The 27,558-nt window shown below is 35.5% G+C and overlaps 1 protein-coding gene across 2 annotated transcripts in view; it reads right to left on the bottom strand.

The window, feature by feature from the left end:
* sntg1.L (syntrophin gamma 1 L homeolog) overlaps positions 1 to 27,558 on the bottom strand; it is a 279,613-nt gene that overhangs the window by 93,116 nt on the left and 158,939 nt on the right. For both annotated transcript variants that reach the window (XM_018267984.2, XM_041566421.1), the window contains 2 exons: positions 17,663 to 17,768; positions 12,031 to 12,084 (listed from right to left, as the gene is read on the bottom strand). In XM_018267984.2, coding sequence (XP_018123473.1) covers positions 12,031 to 12,057 — 27 coding nt within the window. In that variant the 5' untranslated portion in view covers positions 12,058 to 12,084; positions 17,663 to 17,768. The remainder of the gene's footprint in view (positions 1 to 12,030; positions 12,085 to 17,662; positions 17,769 to 27,558) is intronic.

The raw sequence follows: 27,558 nt of genomic DNA, 5'->3' as shown, positions 1-27,558 counted from the left end.
TTTTTTAAAAAAATGTCCTCACAAACTGCAGCCAAGACTATTTTTGTGCCACGTTCGGCACCCTATATCCAGAACTATTGCTAGGCTCCCTGGTCTCAGTTTTTGCTTCTGCCTAAAACAGCTGCCTTTCACTTTGGGAGGAGCCCTCCGCTATTTGGATGCTGCCAGGTCTTAATAAGAGAGGAGCAAAGCTAAAGGTTCTGGACAAGCAAAGGGGCACAATCGTTTCACCAAAGATATTGGATGGAAGACAGGCCAGACAGACAAGCATGGACAGGCAGGCCGGCCAACACAAGCAGATTACAAGAATAGTCAGACACCCTGGGTCGGTGAGTTCAAGGAATGGTCAGACAGGCTAGGATCAGGATTGGAGAGCATAGAATAGTCAGCAAACAGGCATGGGTCGGATTGGAGAGTTCAGAATAGTTAGCAGGCAGGCAAAGGTCAAATTGGAGAGTTCAGAATAGTCAGCAGGCAGGCAAGGGTCAATAGCAATAGATCAAGCAGGATTCACAAGGAATAAACACCCAGGATACTAATGAATAGAACCTAACAACGGGCACTTTAAATAGCATTTGAATTTTGCGACATTGCACCATGATGTCATCACCACGGCACATAAACACACGTCATAGGAGAACCGGCGCTGAAGGGGGAAACAACCATGCTGCGGGTGTCCCCGCCGGCCACTATACTACCAGGGTAAGCGGCAGTCCTTATATTACCCTCCCCTCTAGGAGGGACCACTGGACCCACAAGCTTACCAAGAGACCTAAGATGGTTAGCCCTGACATCAGATTCAGACTGCCCCTTTACCAACACTGGAGGAGGACAAGATTGTTATTAGACCTGTATGGCAGGTTTCAACATAGAAACATGAAACAAATTAGATAACTTAAACATATTAGGTAACTTGACACAGACAGAGGTAGGGTTAACAATCTCCACGATAGGAAATGGACCAATAAACCTGGGCCCCCGCTTAAGAAATGTAATATTAAGCTTGATATTCCCTGTGGATAACCTGGTCAGACAGGCTAGGATCTGGATTGGAGAGCATAGAATAGTCAGCAGGCAGGGGTCAGATTGGAGAGTTCAGAATGATCAGCAGAAAGGCAAGGTTCAATATCAATAGATCAAGCAGGATTCACAAGGAATAAACACCCAGCATACTAACAAATAGAACCTAACAAGGGGCTATTTCCTCAACACGAAAATCCCTTTAAATAGCATTTGAATTTCGCGCCAATGTGCCGTGACTTCATCGTGCATAAACCTGGAAGCACGCGGCGGTCGTCCCCGCCGGTGATACGACGAGTGTCCATCCCGTCCACTAGATCACCAGGGTAACCGGCAGTCCTTACATTTTGTCTGGGACTATAGTAAATACAGATACAGGTTCATTCATCATTATAACAACTTATATTTTCAAGCAGTTATCTTGCAAACATAAATTAGTTTTACCGACTAAAAATGTTTTCATTTTACAGTTAATGATATTACAGTTATGGAACTTGACTGCACTTGAAATACCAAATCATTGTATACTATACCAGAATCCCATACCACGAAGGCATACAAGCTATAGTACAGGCGCTGTTTGTACACAAATTATACACTTCATACTAATTATAATCAGTCAGTCTAACAAGGAATTATTCCAGATTTTTAAATTAAAAGAAAAACTACTTTAAAGGGGACCCGTCACCCAAACAAAATTATCCAAATCCTATTTTATCATGTTAGTCAAGCAAAATGAACTTTAATTACACAGTATAAATTATTTGAATATTGTTTCCTTCAGTCTGGGAACTCATAATTATAGCAACCAGGAAGGAGCCATTTTGTGGATACTGTTATTAAGGCAAGCCTTGCATCATCTCAGAATCTTGTTTGTGCACCAGGGGACAGGGACCCAATGTCCATCCCCATGCAGTGGATACACAATTAAATCGTTAAGAGAGCTGGGGGAATGTAGGGAGAGCGGTGACATCTAGGAAGTGCTGAATGGAAAGTGAAAGTAATTGCTTGCCCCGCCTCTATGCCTAGGCATAGAGGCGGGGTAGGCAATACTTGATTGACAGCTGATATTTTTAAATGAGTTTACAACAGCTATGAATACTTTAATAAAAAAAAGAAATTGGATTTCATATTTAATTTAAGAAGGACTTTTATTATACAGATTTTTATGTCTGGGTGACGGGTCCACTTTAACAAGGGATTGAATTTTGCTTCATTATGCCCAAACATAACTGAGAATATTTAAATTATCACTGTATCATTGTCAGTCACTGTAGAATAGCTTTTTTTTGCTACAGAAAGTGGGCTACAGATAACAGGTTAATGTTTCCATGGCATACAATTTGATATGTTATTTATATCTACATTCATGCAAATTTTCTGATTGATTTTGCTTAATTTCAAATTTGAATAAAATTTTGGAAAGACAATTTGATACATTATGCTGGGCTGAATCACCTCTTTGGTGTGAATACAGATATTTGCTAACAAACACTATACTGAATGATATACAAAGCCAATAGTGTGGAATAGTCTGCAGCTTATTTTGTAAATCATTTTCAAATGTTAATAACACATTAATTTCATGTTAATGTATTTTCCTGAACAGGTTGTCCCACAATGCAAACAATACATTTGTAGAATATATCACCAGTTTTTAAGACAACACAATGCAGTGTGCGTCAATGAGCCACATTGCTCATATCCCCAAGAAGAATAATTCATAATAATAATAATAATAATATATAATATGTCCATTTCCAAGATATTTCACTTTAGTCTTATAAATGAGGAACAGTCTTTTTAAGTTGGGGGGCCTATATATAATTCAAATTTGTATAATTTCAGATTTTGTTTCTATTAGGAATATACTCACATTTTTGTAAGAACCTCAAATGCTTACATATTTATTAAAAAATCCAAATATTAAAAAACCTCATTGCATAAAAATGAGGAACAAACATAATACCTTCAATGAGTGATTTTACATGCTCAAAAACATTCAAATAGCTAAAAAAAAATTAAAAAAATTGCCTAGGACCACTCCCTTTGACTGTTCAACAAACTGCAGCTTAATAAAAAATTTCATGCTTAATAAATCTGTAAAGTTTGATTTTTTGAAACTCTAATTCAAATTTGTGAGTTTTAGCTCAGAACAACTTGAATCACAGCAAAAATGCAAATTTTTGGTGTTAAGTCACCCCCTTAGTTTTGTTGTGAATAGTGCCACCAAACTAAATAATTTAAAAAAAAACAAGGAATAATGACCACAAGTTATAATGCATTTTATAGATTTTGCAAAGGAGAAGAAAACACTGGAAAATTTTGTCTACAGAGGTTTGCATTTCTGAATGGAAATCAGAAAGTTAAAATTAGTTCCTGTCTCCATAATTTACTGTAATATGTTCAATCACAATCCATATGCATGGATGTTTATACACTCATGAAGATCAGAACAGACTTGTGTTTGATGTTGCATGACTGTTCACACAGAGAAAGCTCCTCAATGTCTTACCATTATTTGGAATTAATATTCCTTAGGCTTAAGTAATTTCATGCTATCGCTGTACTCAAAATGCAGTGGAGTTACTGGATATGCATATGAATGTAAGATTATTATGGTACTATGTGCATATAGTTTGCAAAACATGACTACCTGCATGTGATTTAGTATACAGAATAAAAACTGCAAGAAAAAAATCATTGTTAAGTTCATCAGTTAGACTTTCTAAAGAATATTCTTAGTACTATACAAAGGCTGCATTCAGAACAACAGTGGGATATCAGTAACTGATTTACAATGCATCAATCACATTAACTGTAACGTCACTCACTGATTAAAACGACCCCAATTCAATACATTTTGCATTATTTGAATGCCTTTAAATGTAATTCTGTTACAAGTAAATGCACTAGCATTAATGGATTATATTTAATCAATGTAACCAGTCTGATGTGCTGCATGAATCTCTTGCTCATGTTAATACTTGGAAAACTTGAAGTATTAAGATTTACTTCCTTGGGTTCTAGGAAACCTTTGTTAGGTTGACAGGAAACATAATCAGAAGCAGTCACATGTGTTGTAATAAGAAGCCCAGACTGAAATGGATTGGATTAATGTTGCACCTTACTGGAGTGTTACTGCTGATTGAAAGTGAGACATGACAGAATTGATGGTAGAAATGTTCTATAAAATCTTTAGTTGTATTAGGAAGGAATTTCGAGAACTGAAAAAAATAAGTTTTCCATATGATGTCATTTAAAGTTCATAAATAAGACTGCTTTGGAAAAAAGAACACACACTTTACTGATTAACTTGTATTTTGCTTCAACATAAACATTTATGAGACAAAGGGAGAGTGATGTTAAAAATGGATAAACATAACAAATTGGACAATGTAGTATAGAGGATATTCTACAATAGTAAAATATATTTGATTTATAATTAATGAAATCTTTGAGATTTGAGTAAAGTAACAGAAGCACATTTTTGTATAGATAAGAAATCCAATGTCCCTGATCTACAGTCTATCTATCTATCTATCTATCTATCTATCTATCTATCTATCTATCTATCTATCTATCTATCTATCTATCTATCTATCTATCTATCTATCTTACTGGGCAAATAATTCATATTAAACACAAATATATTTACCCAGAAAATATTCCTAAGAACAACCAGGTTTTAACAGAAAGCAGAACCAAATTAGATTAAACATTTATCAAAATGGGCTTTACTAATAATAATTACAATGAAGACATGGCTAAAAAAGGTACAAAGCAGATTGGGGCTAGCAGTCTTCTCACGTCTTTGGCATATAAGGAGAGCTTTCAGCTGGGTACAGTAACTTCTCCTCTTTTTTAATATTATAGAGAAGCAAACCATTTAAAAAAACAGGAATTGTTTGATAAATGGAATAAAATGGACTAAAATGGAAAACGAAATTCATGTATTTTAGTGCGGGTATTCTGGATAAGATTCTGGATTATATACATAATTTATATTGTATATAAGAAGATATTATGCAACCATGTTGACAAGAAAAGTTCTGTATTATTGATCATATTGTATGACCCAGTTAGCAAGATATCTGCATAGTTTCTAGTTAGAAATACAATTTGTCTGAAATGTGACCTTTAGTTGTAAAAGAGAGACTTGATTTTAATAAGATATTTTGAAGTCCTTTGGATCACAATTATTTTTTTATTTCTATTCCTGTCTTTATATGTGGAGTGGGTAGAGACCTACTGTATTACTCAGTAAAAATAAAAATACAGTTACAATCGATTCTGATGCCTACCCTTTATAGTGCTATACAATGACATTTTAGAAGGGCACTCAAGTCATAAATCATCCCTCAAATTCATTGACCACCTTCTGATACTTCTACTGCAAAGACTCAAAATAATAAGCTGGTTACATTTTTATTTGAATGTTCATTTTACAGATAGTGGAAAAAAATGAGAGAGGACTGTAATGGAAGCTATGCATTTTAAAAAGAGACATTTTGCATTTTAAGCATGTGAACGTTGCCTGTAGTTATAATATAGCATTATAAATTGGAAAATCACTGTCACATTCTGCAGTTTAAATATCAACATACATTATTGAAGACAGATTTAGAATACTTCTTCAAATGCATTATTTATGCACAGTTGTATTTTAGAAAATAGGAAGTTTATATAAATGCAACATTTTGTAGAAAGACATTGATCCTATTTATCAAATTCAAATTTGTGTAGATTTAGAGGTTTTTTTCAATCACAACCAAAAATATTAAAAAAGCACAAATTTGTACTTTCATTTTTTAAATCCTTTTCTTTTGTACAGAATGTTGATCTAGATAGAAGGACAGTAATATAGATATGTCATTAGAGACCCTGTGGAGTAATACATCTCAAGGCTGCAGTAGTGTTGGCAGTCATAACTCTGGCTATTTCATGTGAAGGATCACTCTTCTCAGCTAATCTTCTGACTTACTATTTGTTATAAAGATAGCTGTAATCCCATAAAGGTAAAGTACAAATTCAGATAATCACCAATACACACACACACACACACACAGTGCCTTGTATTCAGTCTCTTGACCAATATCATATTTTACTGAAAGAAATTCTACACTGCAATTCTGATATTTTTATTTCACAGCACTTAAATGTTACTTTTTCTCAGTGAGAAATTGGTTTGTGAGAAATAAATAGTTAACCGAAAAGTATTCACCATACTTATGGCTTCCATTTTCTGTTATTAAAGCTTTAAGATTTTGGGGGTAAATATGTGCTATAGAATATCCTGTGATTTTGGTTGATGAGCTTCCTCAGCTAACAGTTTTGCTCCAAATTTTTAAATAGTGCCACAGATTCTTAGATTGAGACTTTCACTGGGACTTTTCTTGAGACACCATTCTGTCTTGTGTTTGGTATTGTTTCCAAGATGAAAGATCGTTTGCCCAAGTATTACATTTTTTAGGAGATGGGAACAATATTACAGCATTGGCAAGTATTTTACACTATTCTTCATTTTTTTCCTTTTTAAGGAAAATGTCCAGATCCTGCAAGATACTGCCATCATAATAATTCACTGAATATATTGATCTTAAGGATCGACTTGTGTTTTGAACGAAAATTTGAGTTTTCAAGGTTATTTTTGTGTTAAAAAAACTCGAATTCATGTCAATGGCAGAGATCCCTTGAACAATTTGAAGATGTTAATAGCCTTTATGAAGTCAGAGTTGTTTTTAGGAGGGTTTTGCCTGAAAACTCGATCAGTTTGAGCAATTCAAGTTTTTATCCAAAAACTCTATCAATTTGAGTTTTCAGGTTGTTAACCCCGAACTTGCTGATTCAAGTTTTTTCCATTTGAGTTTTTCCTTAAATACCATTCGACTTGTGAGTTCATTCAAGCTAAAATTCAATCTTTGATAAATAGGGATGTAGCGAACTGTTCGCCGGCGAACTTGTTCGCGCGAACTTCGACCGTTCGCGTCCGCCGAATGTTCGCGAACGTCGCGCGACGTTCGCATTTTGAGTTCGCGTTCGATTCGAATACAAATGTAAGCATTCGATCGAATGCTTCGATCGTTCGATTCGAATGAAAATCGTTCGATCGAACGATTAAAATCCTTCGATCGTTCGATTCGAACGATTTTAGCGGGTGTTCGAAGTTCGCAAACTGTTTGCGAACGTTCGCATTTTTTGCCGGTGTTCGCGAACGGCGTTCGCGAACACCAAATCGGCAGTTCGCTACATCCCTATTGATAAATAACCCCCCTAAACTATGAATGTCATGACATTTAAATAAAAAAAGTACGAACAGAAAACTATGCTAAACGATCCAAAACAATATGAATACCTCTAAAACAAAAAACAATTCAAGTCCAAATTAATATAAAATGGTCCAATAGGATCTGTGCAGCTCCTATTGACTTCTATAGGACCTCAACAACTTTTACCTGGTGAAGTTTTGTATCATAAATTTTCTTGGTTTTTATACTTAAATAAATCTCAACTTTTTAGAGCTTTTAAAAAAAGGAAGCATTTCGTACAGTGATAAATGGTAATGAAATGGGGAATATCATTGTTTCCAAAAATGTTACCTTTTTCTAAACAATGTATATTATGCTTTGTTTTAAGCAAATAACATCCCTTAAAACCATGAAATAAAAGAAATAAAATTATAAATGTGGAAATGGATAACTTTGCTTTCCTTGGTCGGAGGTGATAGCACAAATGTCACATTTCTCTATGTAATCTATCTTTGTTCATCAGCAGAGTGCACTTACTTACAAAGTGACATGTATACTCAGAGTGTCTGCAGAAAAGTGATTGCATTCTACTTTGATAGATTTGAATATATTAGGTGCTTGCAAATGAAATCTGAAATAACTTTAGCTAGACAGCTCTTAAACAAGCATACTGAATCAGATAAATAAGAAGTTAAGTTTTGGTGCATAAGTTTGTCAGCACCGTGACACCATAATTTCTCAGTGATTGATAATATTGGGCATACAAATTAAACCTTTGTTTGAGTTTCATTTTCATGCCTCTCTCTCTATCTTATCTACCTTTTAAAAGAAACATCTTTGAAAGACCTGTTTTTGTGACTCCTTCCTATTATTTGGGCATGTTTTGGGCTTTATCCTTTAGTCTTCAACAGGCTAGTTGTATCATGGTTCAACAGAATAGGCAGTTTTTGGCTTCTGAAGAAATACACAGTGGACTAATGTATCACAATATTTGACCATATTGTTGAGTCAGGAAATGCTTTAGAACCCTATCTATAATAATTTGATTAAACTATTATCTTTCTCAGATGTCCAGAAATCTACTGATTAACATAAGCTGTAAATGCACAGTTGTTATAACACTGTACGGTGATATTATCCTGCTACACTGGGTTAGGTTGTAGAGTTTAATTTCCTCCTTGGCTGGCCCTAAAACCTTATTTACTGTGCATTTGGAAGTCTTTGTTTTTTATGGCTTGAACTTTTGTATTTATATACATAGATATGATTCCACTATAAACGTTATTCATTTCTCATAGTGTAATATCCCCAATTTTGTTGAGGGGTATATAAAGAAAGAAGATTATGAAGTGATCTACATCATGAAATAGAAGACAATATTCTTAATAGGTTGATTTCCTTTTTTGTAGTGAATAAGCATGTCTTACTTCTGAGCACAGTCTTTAACATGCAGCTTATGCTGTTAGAAATAGGTCATTAACTAGTTCTGATTAAATTACAAAAAATAAAAATTCAGATGCCAGTGAATTAGATTGCTATACTTATTAAACTAGTGTGTACGGTCAGCTACTTTAACAGTAATTTTTTGTATTTCCAGAATGGCATGAAATATTTTCACTCATGATTATTTTTGTAGGTTACATAATAATAATTACAGGTTATTCATTTCATTCCATGGTTGCCATGACAATTTAACATAATTATTATCAGAGGCTTAATCATACATGTTAAACAGATGGCACATATTTTAGCAAAGTACCTTTTGTATTTAAGTCAATGTGCCAGAGAACCAAAGCAAAATCTTATGTTTAGAAAAAGTAATAATAAATACGATAATTTGCCGTTTATAATTTTTTCCCTCTTTTTGAGAAATGTTTAATAGACACATACATTCCACAGAGATCAGTTTGGAGTAGAGATCTAGGTAAAGGTCATCTGGATTTCTATTTTCAGCGCTGCTGGCATGGCAAATTCTGATTACATCTAAATAAATCTAAATGCAGTAGCTGAGCAGTAATCAGAGGTACTGTATACGAGCAGCTTCTCCATATCATTATTATTTAGGAAAAGTGTGTGAAAAATGTTTCATTCCACAAGGTAAAGCTGAAAATACAGGCAATTTTTGAAATTTTTAAAGGTAAATGTAATTAAAGAAAAAAAATTAGAGAAAAAAAATGCACATAATAACAACTTTGCATTTTGCAATGTAATATTCTTCATTAGACTGTTATTTCATTGAGAGTTTTAATTGTGCATTGTGCATTTTTAAGAGAGGCTTGAGGGTGGCGTAAGTTTTCCAGTGTTTAGTCCAAACACTAGAAAAAGATTTTATTTTATAATAGGATTGTGCATTGTACCAATAAATAGCTTTAAGTGCCTTGTTTCCTGAGCAAGTGACCTTAGACCACAACCTCCCATTACTCCAAAATACTGTTAATATGTTCATAGTGAAAAACCTCTGTCTGAACATCTTATAATATAACCACAATTTGGAACTTTAGCAGAGGAGATGGAGGAGAAAAGTATTAATTATAAAAATTTGCACAATGTAAGCAATGTTGGTGCTCATATCATTGTTCACAACATCATATATTATTTTTTTTATCTTGTAGTAAATAGCAGAGCAATCTTTCTTGCTCCGTTTTGCTTTCTTTGCTAATTAACGTTTCATGTTTTGGCTTATTTAATGGTTTCCAAGGCTAATTATATACAATGTAACAATGCACTGTAGCAGTTCAATTTTGATTTTATCTTCAGTGATCTTAATGTAATCTCATTTCTTCCATGTAATCCAATTGAGCAACTGTCGGCAAGATATTGCTAAGAAGCCACATTTAGCATAGACAAGAAAGACAGTTCTATATAGAAAATATAAAAACAGCAAGATCTGATTTATCTTTTAGTGGCATAACTAAAGAGGGGGCAGACCCTGCAACTGTGAGGGAGGGGAGCTGGCCAAACAGAGACCCAAGTGAGGGGGAGTCATATGTGAACTGTTGTTTAACCACAATGCCCATGAAATTGCAGGTGAGCTGCATCGCAGGTTATCCCGAGTCACACCCCTGATATCTGTGGTCAGTGTTGGACTGGGACACCAGGGGCCCACCAAAATCCTTAGACTAGGAGCCCACCAAAAGTTTTTAGACCAGGGGCCCACCCTCAGTACTATTTTCTTCCTTTCCTCACTCAACCACTATTCTCCTAGTCTCTTTTCTTTACATACTATAATCTATTATTCCACCTATTTAGCCACTTTGTTCTCATATAAATATGGAATGACCATGAAATAGGCCAAACGTTTAGCAGCATGAGGGCCCACTGATACCTGGGTCCACTGGGATCCCAGTGGGCCAATCCGACACTGTCTTTGGTTTACTTCTGCTTAGCATTTAAACAGTGGCGTAACTAGACCCCTAAGGGCTCCGGCACAGAAATTTAAAACTAGGCCCCCCTAGAAGTGTTGTTCACCTTTGAGTTAACTTTTAGTATGATGTAGAAAGTGATATTCTGAGACAACTAGCCAGCTTTAATAATTTAAAATTTTTTCTTCATATTTTGTTCTTGTTCCCATCCCTCAGTGGTTCTTCTCTGTTCCCCCCTCCTCTACACTTTTTCTCTTCTGCTGTCCACAACTATTCCATTTTCTTTCTTGTATGCAACAATTTATCTACCCCTCTTTCTGTACTTGCCTTTTTAATATACTTGTTTTTGCAGCAAGCAGTAAAAAAAATCCAAAATAATTTTTTAAATATGTTAATAGTACAAAAATGAAGCAGGAAGGGGTGGGACCCTTACTATCAGAGGGGGGTCAGCTGGTTGATGAAAACAAAATAAAAGCACAGATTCTGAACTCATATTTTTCATCTGTCTACACAAATGAGGAACCAGTAAGTGAAGGTTTCTTTCTTAATAGTCCCAATTCTGATGCATGGTTCACACATGATGAAATTCAGTTAATGCCTTTAAGAATGGCTTGGATGATTTTTTGGACAGACATAATATCAAAGGCTATTGTGATACTAAGTTCTATAGTTAGTAAAGGTATGGGTATATATAATTTAATTAAAAGTAGAGAGGGGTGTGTGTATGTATTCTGGGTTTTCATTTGGAAGGGTTGAACTTGATGGACTTTGTCTTTTTGCAACCCAATTTAACTATGTAACTATCTTTCTCCTCAGTAATACTGAAAGTGTGACCCTTAGTGTCAAAGCATATCTGGCTGTTCACTTGCACATAATCACCCCCCATATGATATAATGAAATCTCTAGACCAATGTGAGAGCTTACAGTTACAGCAGTTGTACCAGGGAGGGAGAGTGAAGGAACCAATGAAGGCCCGCCCCTTCCGTGACATCGTCAGCTGCAGCCCTTGCTTTTCCTGCATCCCTTGCTTTTCTCCATACAGCTGAGGCTACAGAAACAGTTCAGTTCTTAGCATGGCCTGGCCCCCATTAGGGGAGGGAGACTGAAGGAGCCGATGAAGGCCCCGCCCCTGCTGTGACATCATCAGCTGCAGCCCTGGCTTTTCTCTGTACAGCTGAGGCTGTAGAACAGCTCACATCTTAGCTCAGCCTGGGCCCCATCAGGGGTGCAGGGGCCATGGTTCCTGGTGCAGTTGCACTTCTACACCCCTGGTAGTTATGCCACTGCATTTAAAGGTGAATTCACTGTACTGTCAAATTTCCTAAGGGAAAAATGTACTAAAAATAGAAATGTTAAGCGTTTCTTTCTGTAAAAAATTGCATGCCATTTTGTAACTCACCTCATCACATGTGTTCTGGAAATCCATATGCTGTGGCACTAATAGGGTATTTGTCTTTAAAAGACATATTGGTGGGCAAGGGAGAGAGAAAAACAAATTAATTCAATTTTGTACAATGCATTCATACAATATTAACAGTGCAAAGAAATTTCAAATTGAAAAACTGTAGGATTTGGTATTTCAGTATAGTTCTATGCTAGGAAAATAAAAATATTATATATAATTTAAAACTTTAAGGGGGTTATTTATCAAAGGTCAAGTTGTTTTTTCCACAAAAAAACTGAGTTTTCAAGGGTATTTTTTAGTCAAAAACCAATATGCAACATGCTGGTTAAAAAGTAATTACTGAGATTAAACTTTCTGTACAATCAACTAAAGGCAATTACCATTAAAATTGTGCTTAAAACAAATATATTTTGATCATTTTGGGAAAGAATATCACTTGCAAGACATTCAAGTAAAAGCATGCCTAATAATACTTTCCCTGCTGAGAAACTTAATATTTGCTAAATTACTCTTTTTATTTTCCTATCTCATCTATATATATGTATTAAATATCCTTATCAGATTAACCTGGGTTAGCTGTGTGCATTGGTCAGTGCAGAGGAGGCAAGACATGTTGGACAATTCCTTTGTGATATAATTGCCAGGTAGTTTTCTTCCTTCCTAGAGCATTAGCACTAACTTAGGGAGGCCAATTTAGCAATTTTCAAGGTTGGGGGGAAAAACAGGACTTTTTTCCCTTGAGCACTTTCTTCCTAATAGTCATAGCCACAGTTTTTCCCTGAAAAAAAGTTGTGCACAAAAGAGAGTCATATCTTTCCATGAATTTTCAATGAAGCTGAAAATCTTAAGTTTTCTAATAAGATGGGAAAAAATAATTACAATAAAAGTGCTTGAGAAAATTACTATCGACAATTACGATTGTTTTTTCTGGCCAATTTTCACAATTTGTTTTCTCAATACATAATTGCTTAATAAATTGGCCGTAGTATTTGCATGAAAAAAGAAACATAATGTGACTCTTTGCATGAATATACTTATTTGCCAATTACAAATGTAAGGAAAACAGTATGTGGATGAATGGAAATGCAACAGTGATAATTACTAATATTAAAATATTCATAATTTTCTGTCTTTGATGTTCCGTTGACTTATTTGTGTGCTTAACCACTGCACCGAAATGTGCGGAACATGGTTAATTATAGCTTTCAGTCCATAGCTACTATTACATGGTGTACATACTGCATATAAATACATGTTCTTTTCTTCAAAAATCACTGTACATAAGAGAACCACTTCATTAACACAGGAGCTCAAGTGTGCTCTGCATTCATCCAACTTCTCTTAAAAGGTTAATGTTTCAAACATACTTCATTTATTCTTTGAAATAAATTATCTATTCTTCAGGTAGATTTTTTTACATTTGATTTTAACTTGTAAGTTGTTTGCAGTTAATGCTATCCATTATCCCTTTCACTTGGTGGATGATTCAACATGAGTGTGAGAGCAACATGAAGTCCTACATTGAATCAGCCAGAAACATTGAATCTACAGTGCCTGCAGACTGGTACAGTACTTGAGAGTCAGGCCTATAGATCACAGAGACTAGCATTAAATATATATTAAATGCTAGTTAATTTTTTTCACTTATCAAGACCTATGTGTGTGGAAGTTTTGTTGCTTTATAGATATAAATTTTTGTTCCAGCATATATATATATTTATATATATATTTATATTTATTTATTTAAATATATATATATTTAAATAAATATATATATATATATATATATATTTAATTTCCAATCCATGATTTTTCTTCAGACTTGTAATTCTTGTTCTTAAAGGGATACCGTCATGGAAAAACATGTTTTTTACAAAATGTATCAGTTAATATACACTACAGCAGAATCCTGCATTGAAATCCGCAGGAACAAGAAATGGATTTTTTTATATCTAATTTTAAAATTTGCTATGGGGCTAGACATTTTGACATTTCCCAGCTGCCCTCAGGTCATGTGACTTGTGCGCTGATAAACTTCAGTCACACTTTACTGCTGCACTGCAAGTTGGAGTGATGTCATTACCCCTCCCTCCTACAAGCTGCTGTAATGTAAATAGAGCCTTGTCTGCTGAGCCTGTCAATTGAACAATAGGCAGGTATCAAGATAAGCTCCCACTGACACCACTTCAGAAGGACTGAAATAAGATAGTCCTGTGTTCACTGCCCCCACTTTCGTTTCAAATATATATATATATATATATATATATATATATATATATATATATATATATATATATATATATATATATACATACATATATATATATATATATATATATATATATATATATATACACACACACACACACGCACACAATTCATTTTGGGCACTGGAAAAAATATTTTATATAGATAGTTTATTATATTTGTTTACACAAAAATGAATGGCAGAAACACAGGAGTACACTCCCAGGACTGATGACAGGGAATAGAAAAAAAGAATAAAATAAGGAGGACATACTTGAAAACCAAGAAAACTTAGGAGGAAGTCTAGGAAGGGTTAAAATAGCTCAGGAGAAAGGAGGCAGTAAGTAGTTAATGAAAAAAGAAGAATTGCAGGCAGGATAGGAGCAAGGTCTGTGTAAGGTGGATAGCAGAGGGAACTCACAGCTCCTTTACCTCATCTAGTAACCAATAAAACTAACTAGGAAGGCAGTAAGGAGAGAAAGCTCCCCCCTCCAAAGGAATGCAGAGAACAATTTTACAGAAGGGCAGGAGCTTTGATAGTGTCTGTGGGAGGAGGGGCTGCTAGTGCAGCTGTAGAGCAGGCAGGACGTAGGAAAGTGAAAGTAATTGCTTCCCTGCAAACCATGTGACCTCTCTCCTCCAAACATCACACGCATGGGCAGAGAGGGGAGGGGGAGTGTACAGCTAGATTCTCATGTCGTAGTGCGACCTGGCTTTTCATTACAGAGTGGCTGCCTCTAAGCACACAGGTAATGCTGTGCCTGCTGTTAGAGCAGCACAGGATGAATGTGTAATGAGCAGAAATGGAAGCCCCCATGACAAAATACAAACTAAAATAACTTATGCATGGATTTGTGGATTAACATTTTATTTGCCAGACAGTGTTTATGGATGTGTGTTTTTTATAAAAATGCAAGTTTTGGGACTTTTTTTTTTTTGGACCAAGTCCTATCTGCTCTATTGCACTTCGCCTGGTCTGAGGTGGCAAAGACAAGTCTGGCGATAGAGGTAACGTTCAGTAAAAACAAAAACGTAGTGAATTTGCATAGTAACGCTCTTTTGCCAGGTCAAAAATAAGCCTGGCATTAAGAGTGCGAAGTTGCTGTAGAGTCTATCTCCTTTGCTGGCATAATTACACCAGCACCCGTTAGTAAATCAGCGAAGTGCCGAAATGACGTCATGCTGGCAGGTTTTCGCCAGCGTTAGTCACTTCGCCCTTTAGTAAATTTGCCCCTATGTCTTTGTATCCTAACTCTATGTCTTTGTATCCTAACTGTCAAAAGTAATGTAACAGCTACAGAATGTCGTGATACCACAACTTAAGCTGGTCATAGACGTGCAGATATATCCTTATGTCTGACACATGATCCTTTGTTGCAATGTCCCGACCTACCACTAACCATTCAGATTGAATAAAGTAGTAAGAACAAATCAGATGATGTTCTGGTCATTAATTGAGAGACAGCAATTGCACGAAAAAAAAAGTTTGTCCGACAAATAGTAGTGACAGTTACCCATTGACATCATCATATACTGTAGGCGATAAATGCAGAGATATTATCATTATCATTCCAATCGACTAAAGACCGATCTCCATTGCCGAAAAATGTCGGGACAATTCACGCATGTCTAAAAATCATACAAAACAAAGATTCATATGACTTTATCTTTGCATCTATGGCCAGCTTAATGCATCTAAGGTGTCAAATTCTTGTCTTACACAATACTCAGATGGGCAGTTGTCAATAAAACAGAAAAGTTTAGCTGACATTTTCCTTATGCTTAAGGAACCCACACAGCAGAACAGCTAACACCTGTGTCAATCCAGTGGAATGCATTTGAAATCTTTTCTGTGAATGCCATTCTATTTTAAAATTCTTGCTCTCCAGTGTAATTACATGTAGGCAAAAAAAAGAATCAGACATTTATTATAATGCTCTGTTTCAGTGTGGAAAATAAATTGTAAAACTCATATATTGAAAACTCCTTTATAATTGTTATGGACTTTATAATATTTATAGACTTGGTACAGTTGTTGGTAGTTATTTTTTCCATCATCTGTAAGTTATACTGAGGGGCTGATTAAGCAACAATCAAATACCAGTTCTTCTGCTATGAAAAAGTTTTTTTGAATTCCAAAACTCGAATGTTTGATGCTTACAAAACTCAGCAAATTCAAAAAATGTGTATATAAAACTTTAGCATATAAAAGCTTGTGAGTTCATGTAGAAGTCATTGGAAGTTGTCCTTGGCAAAATGTAAGCGATTTTTCAATTCAAGTTTTTCCAATTATTGATTATTTAATGATGCATTGTAATTGATAAGAAGAATCCAAAATTAATGCATTTGAGTTTTATTCAGTTTAATTTGATAAGTTTTTTATACTTTACATTTTCAGTAAATAAGCATACATGATAGTTTAATATTTCAAATAAAAAAAAATCAAAAATGTAAAAATTGATAAATAATCCTCCCTGAACAATATTCTAATAAAATCATCTAAGTCTTTTAAACAAACCGTTCATACAGATGAGCAGCATATGTGCAATTAATACTTACTACCAAATATCAGTATTCTTTTTGCTAACTGTTCATGCACAGCTTTTGATATTTATTAGACAAAAAAGGAAGAAGAAAAAAAACACTTGATCTCCCATAGATTCTGATTTAAATGATTACATGGTTTACTTTAACATATACTTTTCTTTAAAAAAATCTAACTACTTTTTATAGATGGTTTAAAGCCAGCCACTGTCTATCAGAGAGCAACACATCTTCTAAAAATTGCAACTAAATAAAGATATTTTCATTTGTTTAAATTAATGTTTATTAACTCCCTGGAAAACACAGTGCAAGAAGGCTGATTATGCCTTATGAATATTGATATTGCACAAATTACTACAATGTAACTTACACAACAGTATACAATAAAATCTTATAAAAGTTGCTTGCCAAATCTGCAATTGTCTATTTGTCTATGACTTCCAACATCCTAATAATTTATAGAAGGGAAACATTATTAAGTATATAATATAGCATTAATCCTACCAGACAATAGTAGGGTAGTAACACGTATTATATGTAGTTACATGTCAATATATTTAGGGGTATATTTATCAAGAGTGAGGTTAGAGGTCGCCACGGTCCTCTAGAATGAAATTCCGCCACTCTCCATTAATTTTTATGGGATTTTTAAAAAGAGTATTTATCAATGGGTGAAAGGGAAAGTTTATCCTTTGATAAATACGCCTTTCAAAATCCCATAGAAATAAATGGAGAATGGTGGAATTTCACTCTAGAGGACTGTGGTGATCTCTAACTCTAACTAACACAACCCATAGTGTCTATAATCTTTACAAATTAAAGAAATCGGACTTACTAGTTGCTCATGAAGCAGTTCTTGTTTGGGAGAACAGACTCTAAAAGGTCTATCCAAGCATGAATCCAGAGTCCTTGTGTCCTTAGGTTGCAAGTAAAACAAACATCTGAAATATATAAATATGCAAATCAGCAAATTTATGTGACAACAGTAGTTAAAACAGTATATCTGACAAATAGCATTTTATAACAGCACACTGAGTAGAGATAAAACCTTGTAATGGAGAAAGTTACAGAGAAAGCAACCAACAGATTGGGCTGAAGTAATCACTGAGAAACTGAAAAAGAAATGTTGTGATGAATAAGCTGCACAATTCTGTATGTGTTTAAATAGATGTAATCAGTAACAATACTCTAAGCTCATGTCAGGCATTCAGTTTTGTAATTTTCATCATCAACAGTGCTTTCTTTTACTTTCTTTTCAGGGAAAATGTTTCAAATTTCATTTGAGATTTTAAAGAGTAACTGTATCAGTTCTTGCACGTATACAATGACCAAGGAAAAAAGAAAAAATCTAAAAAAAAAAAAAATGACTAGAAGAAAGAAAAATATATAAGTATTAAAAAAATATAAAACATATTACATATTTTACAGATTACATATTTGACGGTAAACATTGTTGTCATGAACCAATATCTTCAAGATTTGCTTTTGTAAGAATGCATATTACTGGATCCATTGTATTTCAGGCAATCCTCTATAAATATAAAATAAAAAATGTAGTTGAAGAACGACACAATGAAAGTGAAGACAGTTACCTATTAAATACCTATGAAATAGAAATATAGTACTTTATTAGCTACTGATCAGATAATAGAAGCTAAATATGTTGTATATGAAAAGATAAAATAGATAAGATAGATAAGATCGATAAGATCGATACGATAGATAAGATAGATAAGATAAAATGGATTAGATAGATAGATCGATCGATCGATCGATCGATAGAGGTCTGGATGGCTAAGATAGAGGCCTATAGGACAGTTATGTGGATAATCATGAATTTAGTGAAGCTACACAATACAACGACCTGTTAGATTGCTCTTCAACTTTGTCTTCTCATAGTTAAATTAGTCTGTGATTATTTCTGCTGCTTTGTGATAAGTTATATAGCTTAATATGATGTTCTTTACCCATTCATGTCTCTGATGCTCTAAAATAATCTTTCCTTGGCCTAGAATAGTTTTACTTAAACACAGATCCATATCTGTAATATCTAATGGATCCCATGCCTGTATCACAATTATATTTTATTGTATTCGTTGAAAACATAATTATGTCAGAGCAGCAGAACTATGAATATATTTCTTACAGGATACTGTAAAACAGTAGCAACGCACCATACTGGAGCCATAATTGATGGATCATATCTGTTGTTGCTAACAACAGAAACAAAACAGATAAATCTGAAATATTGTCTACCCAAGGTCTGATGACTTTGGAATACTTATCTTGACTGACTTCTTCCTACTTTAAATCTCTTTCATTCATCTATACACTATCATTATAGAGCAAAAGTACAGTAAATGGTGAAAGGATGAAAGAGAAGTATATAAAGTCAACAGCAGAGCTGTATAAATACAGAGATTTCCAAACCTGTATTTCCAGAATTTCAAAGTATACTAAAGAACATGTTTTAATACCCTGTGTGGATAAACAAAAGATCAGAGATACCAAACAGGAAATTTGATCCAGACAGTCAATCATGTGAAGTGAGAGAATGTTTAAAAAGATTTGCCGTTCAGGCAAGGAATCAATATCTTTGATCAATATGACTCTCTACACTCTAAGAAACTTTGGCTAAACAAGGCTTTTATGTTAATGAGTTATGTGTAGCTTGTCAATGTATGCACCATGAACAATTCACAACATTTTTAGTTGGCTAGTACAATCATGCTGATGGCAGATACTTTATGGATATTTTTATTGATCTATATTATACTACTGAATTATAAGATCCATCTCAATCTCAAGGTAATACACGCAAGACTAAATGATGTGGACCTAATGAAATTTATAGTCCAGTAACATTAAGAGGCCTATTTATCAAAACTCAAATTTGTGAGGTTTTAGAGGTTTTTTCTACTTAAAATAAACTCACAATATTAAAAAAACTCAAATGTTTGCTCATTTATTAAACAATCTGAATGTAAAAAAATCATTTGAATCCAATTGTGGTAAAAATTTAAATACCTCGAGTTTATCAGCTTATCAGTTTGTTTACAAGCTGAAAAAGCTCAAACATTTCTGATTAAAAAATGCCTTATTTTTTTCTCCGATTGATTTCTAAAGTGAACTTGCCAGCTTTTAGATACCGAAGTTTAACACTGAAGTTTTTGTTTTTGTGTGTAATTAGTACCAGACATTTGGGTTTTTGAAACTATAACTGTGCAAAAAAAAATCAAATTTTGGCAAAAATTCAAGTTTGATTAATTACCGTCTAAGATTTGCATATAGTAAATACTAGGCATATACATATATCTACAAACAAAAACACTTTTGTGACAGTTTTGTGCTAAAATGCAGGTTGTACATCATTGTCCTGTAAAAAGGAAAACAGTTAAGCAGTATTAACTAGTCTATTAAGTTTGGAATTTTTCCCTTAAGGGTCATTATGGTTATTTTAATGTGCACTTTCTTTTAACTTTTCCATGGATTTATACTCACCATATATACTCGAGTATAAGCCAACCCAAGTATAAGCCGAGGTACCTAATTTTACCTACGAAAACTGGGAAACCGTATTGACTCGAGTATAAGCCTAGGGTGAAAAATGACAGATCAACCTGTTCCATTGCCTACCTATACTATATACTTGCTATATAAAACTGTGCAGACAAATAACTAGGTTGGACATTTTTATTTTAACCAGTGACTAAATCACCTTTCTTTTGGTATCCAAAAACAGTGCCAGAGATAACCGCAACACTAAGCTACGGTGCTACTGTCCCATCCCAACATGCCAAGCAGGCCCAGGACATGAGAAGCCCATATTCAGGGCAGGGCATGCCCCCCGCAGCTGAACCCGAGTAACATAAGCATAAGGAGCCACTCACCTGTCAGAGTCCCCCGGGCTATGCGGTGTCCCTATAGGCAGCAGGCAGAAGTGGGTGGCAGTTAGTTCACAAGGGCCAATTGTCCACTGAGAGCACCCATTAACTTCTTGCAGCCTCACTCATTGCAACTTCATTCCCGCCCTGGCTCCCCCTAACCCAGGGTCGGACTGGGGGGCTTGGGGCCCACCGGGGCTACTGGCCCTGGGCCCTCCTCCGGCCCCCCCTGCTGCTCCGGCGTCCCGGTTCCCCTGTATGTGTGTATACGTGGCAGTGCACAGCACAACGCTAGTATGCAAGCACAAAATTTGCTGTCAGGACAGTGCAGGACTGGGTAGTGGCGCACTGCTATCGAGGGAGGACGGGGCAGCTAAGGGAAGATCCGTCCTGGAAAGGGTTAAGCGGCACTGCCCCCTCTGTCGACGCCCATGTACCTAACTAGGTAACTTTTATACTGGCTCAAGTATAAGCCGAGGTAGACTTTTCAGCAGATTTTGGGTGCTGAAAAACTTGATACTATTTGAATAGAAACTTACAGCTAATTTCAGGAATATATCCCAACATTGTGACATTTTTCAGCAGCAATCTCCTGTGATTGATACTTTAATAGTTGGCAGAAATTCAAGTGCACCTTGTTTCACTGTTAGAATGTGTGAATGCTAATACATCTTTTGCTTCTCATTTTTAAGGTAAAATAAAAAGGTAAAATAGAAATAATTTCTGAAATATTTGTATAAGGTTTCATTCACTTGTCTCCGGCTATATAAATTAAATGTTGTTTACAAAACAGGAATTTTTTTCCTTCTGACCAGATACAGCATTCAGGTGATACATTATCATTTTTTTAAAGTTAATAATCAATATATATTTTATTCCCTGTCTGCCTTCTAAGATGTGATAAATAGTGCCCATGATGATATAAAATTCACTATGACACCCAGTCTCCATGAAATCGCTTTCCTAGATGTCCAAATAATACAAGCTAGTGATGGACCAAAATGTTTTACCAATACTTACCAAAATGACTGATCGGAACTATCTACTAGCATATGATAGTTTTTATCCTCCAGTGGTAAAAAAATCTATACTGTATATATTAGTCAGTTTACCAGAGTTTGTCGTATCACAAATGAATCAGTTTCTTTGGAACATGACCTGATAAAAATTAAAACTAAATTTTGGTAAACAGCATATGAACATTTGTTAGTATCATTCCCAAAGTGAAAATTTCCATTGTATTTTGTGTAAACATTGGCATCTATTGAAGGATGCATATCCTACGAAAAAATTAGGACAACAAATTAAATATTCAGTTCTTTATTAAGAAATGTTCATATATCGATGTCTGATCTTGAAAAGTGATTTTTAGGGCAACAGAAATTAACCTTGATTAACTTATTTTTTGTTTAATATCAACAAAAATGTGTATTCCTACTGAAGAAAAAATTAGGATACCCTTCCCCCTAATAGCTAGTGTTACCCCTTTGGCTGAAATAACTGCAGTGAGGTGCATCTTGTAGCCATCTACCAGTCTTTGACATCGGTCTGAAGCAAGTTTGCCCCACTTCTCAAAGCAGAATTGTTTCATCTGTGAGATGTTTGAGGGTTTTCTTGTATTTACAGCCCATTTCAAATCACCCCACAGGATCTCAATGGGATTAAGATCTGGGCTTTGACTTGGCCACTCCAGGACTCTCCATATCTTCATTTTCAGCCAGTCCTTGTTGAATTTACTGATATGTTTTGAATTGTTGTCATGTTGCAGGGTCCAGTTCAGCTTTGATTTTCGTACAGATGGTCTTACATGTTCCTCAAGCATCTTTTGATAATGCGGTCTGCTCTAGGGGTGAACTTGTTTGAACTGCCAGACCTGGGAATGTTGCCAGTTGTTTTTGAAAGTTCTCCACTTGTAGACTATTATCCAGAAAGTGGAATGGCTGATTTCAAATTCTTTTAAGATATTTTTAAATCCCTTATCAGACTGATAGGCTGCTACAATTGTCTTTCTAAAGGCCTCAGAAAGTTCTTTTGGTCTCACCATGATGTTTACTCTCAGCTCAACAGCCAGGAGCACACCAAACTAAATGTCTGAGGTTTAAATAGGGCAAACCAACTTCAAAATGCTGAGTAATGATGTTCTGATCACGTGCAACTGATGTGATACACCTGTGTGTGATTTGAGCCATTTTAATTGGGATTAAATGAGGGGGTGTCAATTTATTCCTCACCAGAAATTGCATTTTACAGAAGCTTTTGAAAAGTCTTTTCTTCAGTTTTAATTGTTTAGTTATATTTCTTGAATCTTCCATTATTATTAAAATTGAGATTAAATATCCATATGTCCAAAAATGTTGCAAAACACACAGGCTTTCATAGGGTGTCCTAATTTTTTGGTATTGCAACACGATACTTTTAAAAGTTCTATCTATAGCAGGGATGTTGTAAGTAGCTTCCGTTAGAACAAATCGGCACTGTGCACAACCTCTACAGCAAAATATACCATCCTTGGGAGGACCCAAAAAGGTACATCGCAGGCAATTGTTTAAAGTCTGTAATTGTTGGATATGCATCCTTCAATAGATGCCAATGTTTACATAAAATACAATGGACATTTTCACTTTGGGAATGATACTGACTAACAAATGTTCATTTATCTATCTGCTCAGAAAGCATATGGAGGACCTAGACAATAGAGGTCATGGCAACAACCTCAGAATCCACACCACACCCAAATCTGTTCCTCCAGCTGAACTTTGCCAAACAGTGGCGGTCATTTATCAACACTAGGCAAATTTGCCCATGGGCAGTAACCCATGGCAACCAATCAAGTTGCTACATTCATTGTTTTACTTGCAGCTGTCTTTAAAGAGCTAATCACCGATAGGTTGCTCTTGCCCAGTGTTGATAAATGAGCGCTATTTTCCGCTCTATTTTTGGCAAAGACCCCTCCACCCTGTAGGGAGTGTATGGTGTTTATAGCTTTATGTTATACTGTATTACATTAAATTTGTAATACGTGGATTGCTAATTAACAAAAGGAGTACATGACAAACCTGTACAAAAAGTTGTATGATAAATAGCTCACTTGCATTGCCAGGGGGGTGCATGCTATTGTTTATGTGTAAACAACTGTTGGGGCTGTAATACATCAAAGCCACCTTTTTTGGAGGAGTGATTTTCCCGGACGAAAAGTGGATAAGAAACTCAGTGGCCCTGGGTACAATTATGGGTAAAACCCAACAACCCCCTTGAAAACCACCTTTTCATGGTCTCTGAGCAGGTCAATGAGACAACAAATCACCCAGGGAAAGAAGCAGACCCCATCTGAAAGAAGCAGACCCCATGGACCACAATACTCAGTTTGTGAGACTCTCTATTTATCTTCTGCAGAAACTCATAGAATGCTAACAGTTTCACTAAGGAGAAACTGGACAGCTAAGCAATTCTGAAAATAATCGACCATAACTTTTCTATTGCTTTCAAGTAGCTTTGCTAGTTAAGGTATATTGTCTGTTCAAGTTATATTATGTTATTTTGTGTTACAAGGGTTTTCCACAAGGTCTCATACTTGCCATATTTCCTACGGCCAGTAGCTATGAGGTGTTATATATAAATAATCTAATCTCTGAATCCTTAATTATATTGTCCAATCATGTTGACTCTTTCTTTTAGGTATATGACCTTGACTATTCCTGTTCCCAACTGCAGGTAGTTAGAAATTAACCGAAAAAAACCCACTATGTAATGACCTACTAAGAATCAGGAGTTCCATAGTTGGTTTAAACTTTCCATTTATAAGACCCCCCTGGGTATCTCTTCATAATAGCATGGATATACTACTCCTCACCACCGAATATATTTCATAGCTGCTATAAGACCCCCACTAGCTTACCATTGGGATTATCACGGATGTAACATGAGGGCGAGTCACACCTGATGTTTGGTCATGCTCACCACCCCAACCTCAGTTACTTGAGATTTGATGTGTTTTTTTCATCCCCTCCTTACCTCCCCCCAATAGTAATAATAGATATTCTGGAACCCGTATTGCATTCCTTCTTGTCTACAGTACATAACACCATTAAAGCAGTCACTGACATAGCAGGCTCTCCATTCACTATTCTTTTGCACAACACCCCCTTTCGATCAAGACTTATAGGAAGGTAATAGCCCCAGTAATGCTAGATGCCGCTAAGACTCTCATTCCAATTAAATGGAGGTAGGCGGATCGCCCCTCAGTAAGAGGCTGGCTACATAAGATAGCGAAGATCCACTTATTTGAGGAGCCGAGACCCGAGTCCATGACAGGCTCACAGAAATTCAAAAAGAGGTGGTTTTACTGGGTACAATTTTCAAGCTCATACTCTTATAAACAATTATGCCTCCTGTGAGGACCTCCTGAGCTCCCTCGCTTTACTTATCACAAAATTACTACCTTCTAGCCAGTCATGATGGAAGATGCTAAACCTTAGCAGTCTCTCTGATCCTGGTAAGATCTGCCAGACATTCATTTTTTCCCATGCCTCTTATACATCTTCAATCTTTTATGCGTAACCGGAAGGCTTGGGACTCATTCAAGTGTATGAATCCTTTCAGATAGTGACACTCATTCAAGTGTATGAATCCTTTTATATAGTGAGAAGAATGATTATAAGTGAGAGCCAGACAGTCATTACACTCTCAGGTATTGTTTTTACTACAATAGCTACATGGTCACCCAGACAGGAACATCATACCTACCCCTCCCCTTTCCAAGTTGAGAGCTCCCTTTACCCCACACCTCCCCCGCCTTCTTTCTGCAGAACCTCCCCCCTTTAATACTCATTTTACAATGATTCAAGGTCCAATGGCACTTTAACATTTCTCCCTCTGAATGGACAATACAGTAGAAACACATGACACAAGAGGGACTCCACTTACATAAGTACTATACTATTATGACTATTTATCCATATTACTCTGTGAAGTTTTTTTTCTCATTTATTTTTCTTGTTCCTATTCCCCTTTCCTTTTTTCTTCCCTTTTTAATTTTTCTTTTTTTTGTTGGATGCGAATTGTTTGAGGGAAACAACATGTGTAATTATTCTTATGTGTAATATGTGCTGAGATGGAACTCATGAAATCAAGGAAAATAAACATTAAATAAAAATAATGAAAATAAAAAAGTGAATAATGGCGCCAAATGCCTACATGCAGACAGGATTACTGGTCGACACCTCACCAAGTGTTGTGTGATGTCATGTGTTGTGTAAATGCCATCACACAACACTGGGTGAGGTAACGCCCAGTGATCACATCACTTTTAAATTTTATTGTGTTGCATACAGATTAATTTTTGAGCTGAGTGGCCAGGAGTTGAGAAATGAGAAAAGATCATGTGTCTGTGGGTGCAAGCCAGGTCCCCCACAGTTTTTTTTGGAAGGGTGACAATTTTGTTAAGTTTCCCTGCTTATGGGATGCTAAAAAGACCTGATGCTTTTATTATAATAAGGGATCAACAATTGTTATGAATAAAAAAATTTACGTAGCTCTTTGACCACTATGGTGGAGAGGAGAAGACTGCACCGCCCGAGATTCTTTCAGCGAGCACCACAGAGTAATCTCTTCTGGCTCCTTTTTTCTTCTCACGGCTGTGCATGTGCAGTAGAGCAAAAAGCCAAACTTGAATGAAAAATTCGGCTATTCCGTTCAACGGCGCATGTGTCTACTCTGGGTAATTTGAAGAAATAAGAAGCAGGAAAACTAGCACTCCATGGTGCTCGCTGAAAGAATCCCGGGCTAGTGCAGTTTTCTCCTGATAGTTGCACCTGCTCGGGGTGTCAGGTGAGTAAATGTGATCAATTGGGGGTGCCTAACATTTGGCACTCCCAAGTATAAAGGACCTTCTCCTTTAAGATAATTTCAGCAATACAATATTATACTGCTGCTTTGCAAAACAAAGGAATAAGGATTAATACTTAGTTTGACCCACCTATGCAAGTAGCATACATTTTCAGATTTAGAAGGCCTATTGCAAACTTATCTTTTTTATTTGCTACATGAAACATTACATATCTTGCTCAGCCTCATATTTCCATGCAGTCTCGAAGCCTACTTAAAGGGTCATTTCAACCAGTAGAGGTATAGAACTCTGACTAAAATTCAGAATGTATCAGACAGATTAAAATCAGTTGCTGAAGGTCAGTTTGGAGATCTAAACAGTGAGCAATTCTGTAGCAGCTCAGTCAGTTTTGAATAGAAGAGTTAGATCAAGATAATGAGTATGGCATGTATAATATTGCTCCCAGCACAATCGAGACAAGACCACAAGACTTCAACAAGAAATCTCACTCCAATGTAAACAGCTGATGAGGTTCTGACAAGGCTTGATAAATGCACTATAGGGATTACATGGCTTCCTTGGAGATCTTGTCTGATTCCATGCTGCATCAGTTTTATCATTCATGCTGTATTTATCAGGTACTGGAAAACTCCATGATATACGAATTTCTAAAGAAATATTAGAAGGTTGCTTGTGAGCCCTAGACTATCTTTACAAATGTTGTAATGCATTTTATATACATATCTATGACTATCATCAGAATGTCCTATAAACTGTGGTCAATGGTTTTTGTAAAAGCCCTGTTTAAATGTTATTTCATTAGGTCGTATACATTGTAATTAAAATGGGAATATATATTTTTTAATTGGCAAGATTCATTATATGGTTAAATAAATGTAAATACCAATTAAAATGGCTGTATTTATTGCTCACAAGCTCTAATATTTCAAGTCACAGATCCTACAATTCAGGAGCCCAGAATAATCTCATAACATTTTAGAGGATGGCACTTTAAAAAGGCAT

This window comes from Xenopus laevis, chromosome 6L, assembly GCF_017654675.1.
Source record: "Xenopus laevis strain J_2021 chromosome 6L, Xenopus_laevis_v10.1, whole genome shotgun sequence".
Classification (NCBI taxonomy): domain Eukaryota; kingdom Metazoa; phylum Chordata; class Amphibia; order Anura; family Pipidae; genus Xenopus; species Xenopus laevis.
Note: the sequence above shows the minus strand (reverse complement) of the source record. Positions and strands in the feature narration are given on the sequence as shown.